The sequence below is a fragment of the Pinus tabuliformis genome, chromosome 1_1, assembly GCF_031772625.1.
Source record: "Pinus tabuliformis cultivar Carrire ecotype Pingquan chromosome 1_1, CPIR1, whole genome shotgun sequence".
In the NCBI taxonomy this organism is placed as follows: domain Eukaryota; kingdom Viridiplantae; phylum Streptophyta; class Pinopsida; order Pinales; family Pinaceae; genus Pinus; species Pinus tabuliformis.
The window spans coordinates 540263956-540273300 of record NC_142297.1 but is presented as its reverse complement, the minus strand read 5'-3'; the positions used below and the strand labels follow the sequence as shown (position 1 = coordinate 540273300).

Below are 9345 nucleotides of genomic sequence, written 5' to 3'. Positions count from 1 at the left end.
CTTATGAATAATTACAGGTAACCAAAAAAATTGGTTTCTCTGGTAGAGAACTATCTAGCAGAAAATGAAAATAGATTGCTAGTCTTTGCTTTCAGCTAGGACTAACATCCTTTGAGTTTTCTTCGATCTTCAAGACAAACTATTTCCACTGTTAAAACTTAAATAGATATAAGGTAGAGGGTAGGCAATATTTAGCTGGCCAGAGGCCAAGACTACTTTATGTAACCCAAAGTATAATCGTGAACAACTATAGCTTGTATTGAAACACTTGCATATAGGCAATCAAGCACATAAAGTTCCATCGTAAGTTGCACATGTACATAATCAAAATGTTTGCTATTAAATAATTTAAGAATCAATACACATTTTAGCCTAGGAGACCATGACCATATACAACGATGAGAATAGAAAAATTATTTCCCAACTTAATATTCAACCTCAGTTTGATTTTCTTGTTTATAATCCAGGAAACCATGGTAAGAAGGCCTGTAGATCCGGAGGAGGAGCTCAGAATGATGGCTCAAGAAGTCTGTGGTTATGTGGAAGCTGTTCTGAATAGTCTTGCTGCAAATGTTCCCAAAGTAAGACATCCATGTGGATGAGCACACAATACAACCATACAGAATCTCAGTGTTTATTCAATCCATGATACTTGAACTGATGATTTGATGATTCGCAGGCTGCGGTGCTTTCTCAAGTTGAGAAAGCCAAGGATGAAATGCTGACCCAACTTTATAGCTCAGTCAGGTAAGGTTTAATGACAAAATGTGGTTAAGGTAAGTCAATAATTAGTTTGATTATTTTCCCATTTCTGTATTTTTCCAGACTCATTTTGATTTTCACTTGAAATCAGGTCTCTTGGGACTTTACGAAAGTAGTGTTTTTTGTCATCCTCTGCAGGTGTAGTAGACACCTGTTGATTGGAGCACTGTACATTTGAGCTTTTGGGGTGCCTTTTCAACTTTTTGTTTAAAAAGGTCCTACATGGATTTAAACTTGGATCGATCCCAAGAGAACTTTTGACTTATCAATTCTATTTTCCCATGTTGATATGTATGTAGTGTGGGCTCAGTAGCAACACCTTTTAACCTCAATATCAATGACAATGGAGCAACTATGAGCCCTTTTTTGGTTCCTTTTTATCAGCACTCTGTTTTACTCGTTTATGTCTCTTTATTTTGAATTTTAATTTAATTTAATTTTGAATTTATAGACAGACTGTGTTATTGGTTGTTTTGATCAATACTGGTTTGCTTTTCCTGCTTCTGTCGTTATTTGAGTTTTGATTATATGCTTACTTTAAGCTCATATGTTTGTATTTGTTCTGGTTTGTGTTGTGCAGGAATCTCTCTCATCTGAACCTCGGAGGAGAAATTTCCCCAGTGATTGGAAATCTAAAAAGCTTAGAGTCAATGTATGTGAATTCAGAAGTTCACTGTATAGGTTCACTATATATTACTTTTAAGCACTTTGGGTTCATTGCAATTAAACTGATAGTCTTAATGCAGACTATATTTAGCAGCTCTTTATAATATATATGTTGTTCATAGTTGATTCAGTGTTCTGCATGTAGTGACCTTAAAGGAAATGGTCTCTCAGGCCAAATTCCCGACGAGATTGGAGATTGCTCTGCATTGAAAATCTTGTGAGTTACTCTCTCTAATCTTGCAAGACTACAGTGGTTAAATCAGGTCATCTCCATACAGAATGGCTCATGAAAATCCCTTTAAAGAAATGTTCACCCCACCTATCTAGGAAAGTCTCTTTTCAAGCGTTTATCTGTCCAAACAAAAATGACTGTTCAACTACAAGTTGGTTAAAGCAGATCTCACCATATGCAACACTCGTAGTCTGGTTCAAGATGCATATATTACTTTACTATAGATAATTGTTAAGTATTTTTCTAAAAACAACTGTCTTTTGAGACGATATCTGATGCCAAACCAAGCTATTGTGTGTGTCTAAACGTCCCTCTAGTCAAATCTACAAGTCATCATTCTCATGGTTCATATTTCATAGAAACCGCTGACTTGATTTGATCTTCAATGTTGCTGCAGAGATGTCTCTTTAAATTATTTATATGGAGACATTCCCTTTTCAATATCGAAGTTGAAACAACTAGAGCAACTGTAAGTATCCTAACATTCTGCACTTGCTCGCTATTGTAAAGTATTTAGCTTAATTTGTAGATGTTTTTGTATTTTGCCCTGTCTTAGAAAGGAGTGAAAGCTCCTTCTGACACATTGATCAAATTTACAGGATTGTGAAGAATAACCAGTTAATGGGGCCTATACCTTCAACATTGTCTCAGATTCCAAACTTGAAGAAAATGTAGGTTGGGAATACTATTTTGGATTCTACTCTCTTTGCTGCCCTTTACTTGTCAAAGAAGTGCATAGGATGTGTAAACTCTGGATTCTGGAGGAGTATCATTTAACAATGCTTTTGCATTTTTTAGGGATTTTGCAGACAATCAATTAAGTGGGGAGATCCCCAGGCTTATCTATTGGAATGAAGTTTTGCAATATTTGTAAGAGTCTGGGTTCTTTATGAGTTTTCCTGGGCTTATCTTTCTCTCACTAAGAAAATTTTGTTTTTATTTTCTTGTTAAGGTTTGGAAGAAGCATTTGTTTTAATAGTACTGTTCTTAGGTTTGCAAACTAAATTTGGTGCCCATTCTTTTTGAACTGGGCATATTGTTATCGTTTCCAGGGGGCTGCGCAACAACTTCTTAGTTGGGACTCTTTCCCTTGACATGTGTCAATTGATAGGATTGTTTCTTGTAAGTAACAATACTTATGTCTTGTGGAGTAGATGCAGAATTTTTTAAAGCTTTCTTTCTTCGAATTAATTCTGCATATGAAACCTATCAAAACTCGCGGTCACAGAGCATTTATCTTTAAATTTATGTATCTCGATGCAGCGTTTTCAATGCATTAACAAATTTTACCTAAAGGATTCTTCGTGGTAGCTTAAATGTTTCTAATCAACTACTTTGATCTCTGTTATGCAGTGATGTGTGAGGCAACAACCTGTCAGGGACCATTCCTGAGAATATTGGCAACTGTACAAGCTATGCAGTTTTGTATGTTTTCTGATTTTCCTAACTAGATTTTAAATGAACAAACGGGTGTAAATGTATGGTTTGATGCAAGACTCGTGATCTCAATTACTTACTGAATTGGGGCTGGTATTCTTATCAGGGACTTATCATACAATCAACTTACCAGAGAGATCCCCTTCAATATTGGGTTTCTATAAGTGGCTACTCTGTAAGTGGAGATATTTCCAGGACTGAACTGTGTTCTAGTATCAGGAATTTTGTGTTGAATAGGCAGGGATATGAGATTATGCAGGTTGTCTAAGTAATGCAATTCATTGCAGGGTATGCACTATTCAACCGACATCATTAATTTGGTTGCTTTAGTTGTCCTACCCTAATTTTAAAGTGGTTATCCTAGGTCGTTACAAGGAAACAAGCTGACCGGAAGGATACCTGAAGTAATTGGTCTCATGCAGGCTCTTACTGTTCTGTAAGTACAGTGTTTTCTGGATCTCAACTTGTCCAAAATTTTCCTGTGATCAGATTAAAGTATAATCTCTTACATTTAATTGCATGGAAGCCTAGATCAATAAGAATCCATAACGATTTTGGATATTGTCAATATATTTCTTATGCAAAATCAATCAATACTCCTTCATTCATTGATAAAAGTTTTGTGACCTTTGGAAAAAAGATGATTATGTAATTATGGTGTAAGCTTTAGTGTACTGATACATTTAATATTTATTACAGGGATTTGAGTGATAATCATCTTACTGGAACAATTCCTCCGATTCTAGGCAACTTGACTTACACTGATAAACTGTGAGTTGCTTGCATAGTTAATGCTCGAATTGTTCCCATCTAGGTTTGTGAAAGTCCATTACTTTTTGACATTAAATTTCCTTTATGTTCAATTTTCAAGAAGCTGATTCTCTTGTTCTTTCTTTTGCACTACTCAGATATTTACACAGTAATAATCTCACGGGATCTATTCCGCCAGAATTGGGGAACATGACAAAGCTGGGATACTTGTAAGAGATTCCAATCACATATTTTGTGATGATTGATATGTAAGAAATGGAAACAGGATGTGCATGATAAGAAATATCTCTTTGATAGTCAACGGTTGTATGCATATGCGGGCAGCTAAATGACAATCAGCTGACTGGGCAAATTCCACCTGAGCTGGGGAATTTGGAACAGCTGTTCGAATTGTAAGTTTGTGTCCAAACCTTTTTCTAGAAAGTGGAGATAAAAATGATAGAAATATCTTGAAACCTCCCATACACTAAACATTAATCTGTGATATCTTTTGGATTCTTGCTGTAAGTATTTAACATTCCAAGGTTGTATTTTTTTTGAGACAGAAATCTTGCCAGAAATCAACTTGAAGGTCCGATCCCAGAGAATATTAGTTCATGTGTTGCTCTCATTTTCTTGTAAGTGATATAATCTTCAAGCCAAGTGATGAATTTGCGGAGCATAATTTCCCACTGGCTAACAGTATTAACGTTGTGCCTTCATTGTCCTTTGTCCTGTAGCAATGTGCATGGCAACCGTTTGAATGGAACTATTCCTTTGGAATTTCAAAAACTTAACAGGCTAACTTATCTGTAAGTAATCCTGGGCCATATTCTAAATTGACCTATAACATAATGAGTTGTTGAATTGCATTAAGCATATTCAATGTGACTAATGGATAACGTTGCTGCTTTTACAGAAATCTGTCCTCCAGCAATATCACGGGAACAATTCCTGTAGAGCTGGGGCATATTATAAATTTAGACAGATTGTGAGTTTTGGTTATTCTAGTGTCTTGGAAATTGCAAAAATGTATTATAAATGTAAGTCCCAACTCTAGCCTGAATTTTAATGTTTGGAATAGATTTGCAAATATTCTCACCCTTGTTTTATACTTCCCCTTTAAAGATCATTAATGGGGAACTGAAATTATATGTATGTATTGTGTGGAAGATTCCTGCTTATTATCTTACAAATCTATTCCAGGTGAGAACGATACGGGCCAGCAGACATTCAAAATGATTTTATTTATTTTTTTAAAAATAATTTTTTATATTGTCTTTAGAGAGACAATAGTTTGAATTATGGACATTTATTTATTTTTAAATAAATTTTTATATTGTCTCTAGAGAGACAATAGTTTGAATTATGGACATTTATTTTTTTTTAAATAATTTTTTATATTGTCTCTGGAGAGACAATAGTTTGAATTATGGAATTGTCTCTAAAAAGACAAAAATGTAATTGTCTCTAAAGAGACACAAATGAAATTGTCTCTAGAGACAAATCAAATTGTCTTTATAGAGACAATAATAATATGTGTTCTATATTGTCTTTATAGAGACAAATTTTTGAGACATTATATTTTGAGACACCCGGTTAGAGACAATATTTGAGTTTCTTTTTGTCTTAAGTTAAGACAATTGACTCAAATATTGTCTTAAATATTGTCTTAAAACCCCCCTACATGTAGTAGTGTTAGGAGACATGGAAGAAAATCTTGATGATCTGGAAGGATTAAAAAATATTGATAGCTCTCGTGTCAGTGCCACGAATTCATTTTAAAACTCGAAGAAAACTTACACTGGCATTTAGATTTTCGAGGAAAACAACGTCATATGTTTATTTACACTACTTGACCCGCTGTGTAAGGGATAACACGCTGTGTAAGCGGTCGTACTTAAAAAACAAACAAAGATTACTGCAGGGACTATCGGCTGCATGCCGCCCTTGTTAAGAATGTAGATTTGATAGTATGGATCATACTTACCAAATTCACCCGAATCGGGGTAAACAGTTCGGAAATTCGTCCATTCGATTAGATCGGCGAACAGTTCGTAGGAATTAAATTCGGTTCCTTCGCGGTTTTTTTTGTTTGAATAAGTTAGAAGGCCAAGCAAGTTAGGAGATATGGCTTGACTTTCTAGGCGGAAATGAAACTCAGATATAGTTGAGGAAGTTAGGAGATATGGCTTTGACTTTGTAGGCGGAAATGAAACTCAGATATACTTTAATATTATGAGAGATCGCTTTCTTTTTAATATATTGAAAATGGCGTGTATTTAAAAATGAAAATATAGAAAATAGAAATAATTGTCAAATTAGGAAAATTTATTTTTTCAATTTTATTTTTATTTTGGAGAGTTGGAAAGTAAAAAAACAAGAATATTATTTATTTTCTAAATATATTTTTATTTTGACAGAATTTATATAAATAAATAAGTTTAAACTAGTGAGCTTCTAAATATATATTTATTTATTAAATAAGAATTTTGGACATATTAAAAAGCTATGTTATACTTTTTAGAATTTTTAGATTTAAGTTTTTGAATTTTTAGATTTATGTTTTTGAGGGAAGAGTAAGTTTGGATTTGTAACTTTTCTTAGAGTGAATTGTATTTCTAAAGTTATTATATGACCTAGAGTTATTAGTAATTATTCAAATTTTAAAATCAATTAAGAAAAAATATCAAAATATGTTATTTTTAGAAAAAAAGAAAATATATGTATTCAAATTAAGATGTATACTATCGAATGTTTTCCGAATAATTTTTTTTTTTTAATTCGAATTCGAACTTGACAAGTATATGGTATAAATTAATACTTATTACCATTTACCAAGTAGTATGATAGTGGGTATTATTGTTATTAAAAGCTAAATAAAACTTGAGAGATTTAAGTGAGTAATTATTACATATGTAATTTTGGCATGGATTAAGGCCTAATACCTTTTACCAATTATTATTTAATTTACATAGCTTCTTGTTATAAATAAAAGGCTGCCATTTGTGAATTTCAACATCATCTTCGTGAATATAGCGACAATTGATGTAGTTAATACCATTGACCAATCATTTAATAGCTTGTGGTTACATATAAAAGGATGGCATCATCTTCGTGAATATAGCGACCATTAATGTAGCATTTCAGAAATGGATTCGCGAATATACTGTTGTTCAGTAGTGAGGGCCAGTAAAGAGAACAATGGGTTAGCTTAAACAGCTTGTATGAATGTAAGTTGTCTAATTCTTTTGTATCTTATGTGGACGTAGATAAGTGTAAGTTGTCTAATTCTTTTGATCTCATGTCAATTAGCTAAGTATGCACAGTTCATATTTTCATATATAATACAAATGAGAGGGTAACACGTGTATAAAATTTAAATATGATCCACGACATTATTTGAATTTAGTAAGTTAATTTCACAAGGTGGCATAAAACATTCCACCCTGCTGTGCTGCTAGATTAGCTGAGAATTCTTCGCTTTAAAATTATTTCAAATTGTTCAAACGTACTGACGTCCCATTCCGAGTTTCTCCCCGTTTGTACGAGGTAGGCCAGAAAATTAGGATTCTCACCGGCTCTTAATATGACAACCAGTATGAATCAACCAGATGTCAGCAAATGTTTATGTATCATTAATTCTGTAATAATCTAATCTCCAAACTAATCTGATTTCATTCATCTTATCACATGTGACCATTTTAATACTTTAATCTTCAAAAGATAGGATTATAAATTTTGAATTTTAAAATCAGTATGCATCCACGAACATTTAGTAACAAAATGTAACAGCTGATAGACGTGAGTGCTCTCATTTTAATTCAAATCCTTGCAAAAAAGGATGTGTACTGTTAATCATTTTATATTTTATAAATCGTGGACAATTTTGAATAACGGTCTGTTTAACAAATTACTGCGTAATCAAGTTAATTTTTTTAGCTATCTTGATAATTATAATAATGTTGGTTTTGGATATTTTTATGTAAAATATGAACATGATCGCTTCCCCACTTACCACGTTTGATTGTGTTATTAAGACTTTTGTACATATGGCCGTGCTGTTAAGACTTCTGTAACCGAAGACAGATAGGTTTATGGGCTATGGAAACTGGGCAAAAGCTTGATGTCGTTAAACATTTTCCGTTGGAATTACTAATACAAGTAGTATTCTGGATGCGTAAATCGTGTTACTAACGATTAAATACAATGTCAATCCTGTTACTATTAAATACAATACAAGTATAGATATGTTAAATGGAGAGAAATTCTATATGAATTCTAGATCAAAATGTAAATTCGATAGATAAATTGTAATCTTTGAGTATTTCATATATTATTTTTCTTATTATTTTTATTTTAAGATCATTCTATGTCTATATTCTACTTCCGCAGAATATAGTTCTTCCGCATATTCTTCCACATGAGTATAGTTCTTCCGTATATTCTTCTTCCGCAGAGTATAGTTCTTCTGCATATTCTTCCACATGAGTATAGTTCTTCCGCATATTCTTCCGTAGAGTTCTGTCGAGAACTCCATCAGGTTCTTCCGCAGATCGAGAACCGACTCGCTGGTGTTGTCTTTGCAGAGCTCGGACAAAGACTTGTCGAAGGATTCCATCATTGACTGTGTACTTTGGAGAGAATCGAACAAGGGATCCGCTGCCGCCATTGGTACAGCTTTTAAACCAGAACTGTTAAAAGGGTTTTGGGGTTGAAACCCCAATAAGAAGAAGAAAATTCTGTTTGGACTGTGGAAATCAGAGAGTATTGACTTGGGAGCTTTCTATTGAGAGAAAATTCTATCTCAGGAGCGCCATTTCTTTGCGGCTGGGTTCTAGATCTAATCTTCTCTGCGGTTGGGTTCTAAATCTAATCTTCTGTGGCTAGATCTAGATCTAATCTTTTGCCTTATTTCTCTGCGGCTGGGTCTTGGCTGCCACATTGTGTTTCGGCACTCTCCGCTGTCTCACGCTGTGGGGTTATCAAAAGCAACAACCAATTTCATAAATGAACCACCTGTTCAATCTTCTCCAGCTAGATCTAGATCTAATCTTCTGCGGCTAGATCTGGAATTTTCTGCCTTATTTCTCTGCGGCTCGGTTCTAGATCTAATCTTTTGCAGCTAGATCTAGATCTAATCTTCTGCCTTATTTCCTGGGTCTCGGCTCCCACGCTGTGTTTCGGCACTCTCCGTTGTCTCACGCTGTGGGGTTATCAAAGGCAACAACCAATTTCATAGACGAACCACCTGTTCAATCTTCTGCGGCTAGATCTAGATCTAATCTTCTGCCTTATTTCTCTGTGGCTGGGTTCTACGGGCAAGTAAAATATGGCTCCGAGCTTCGCGAAAATAGTTGCTAGCTCAGTTCCGTACGCTTCTAGAGGGCAAGCTTCTGCCCATATCGTCAGTGAAGCCCCAACTCCCACTGTCCAGGTGGTCCAGGCCTCACTCGATGAGGCTATGAAGTTTTCTGAAAGTGCCATAATCTTCCGAT

The 9345-nt window shown here is 34.4% G+C and overlaps 2 protein-coding genes across 2 annotated transcripts; both read left to right on the top strand.

The window, feature by feature from the left end:
* The first annotated feature begins 473 nt into the window (after positions 1-473).
* LOC149214209 (uncharacterized) lies at positions 474-2133 on the top strand. The gene is made up of 5 exons (XM_089389326.1): positions 474-581; positions 680-747; positions 1343-1414; positions 1574-1645; positions 2058-2133. The coding sequence occupies exons 1-5, from the start codon at positions 474-476 to the stop codon at positions 2131-2133; spliced, it is 396 nt and encodes a 131-aa protein (XP_089245452.1).
* An 877-nt stretch (positions 2134-3010) lies between these two features.
* LOC149214208 (uncharacterized) lies at positions 3011-4882 on the top strand. The gene is made up of 8 exons (XM_089390868.1): positions 3011-3085; positions 3204-3273; positions 3462-3533; positions 3797-3868; positions 4006-4260; positions 4414-4485; positions 4588-4659; positions 4767-4882. Exons 1-5 carry the CDS (start codon positions 3016-3018, stop codon positions 4079-4081), a joined length of 360 nt encoding a protein of 119 aa, XP_089246994.1. The 5' UTR covers positions 3011-3015; the 3' UTR covers positions 4082-4260; positions 4414-4485; positions 4588-4659; positions 4767-4882.
* The last annotated feature ends 4463 nt before the right edge of the window (positions 4883-9345 follow it).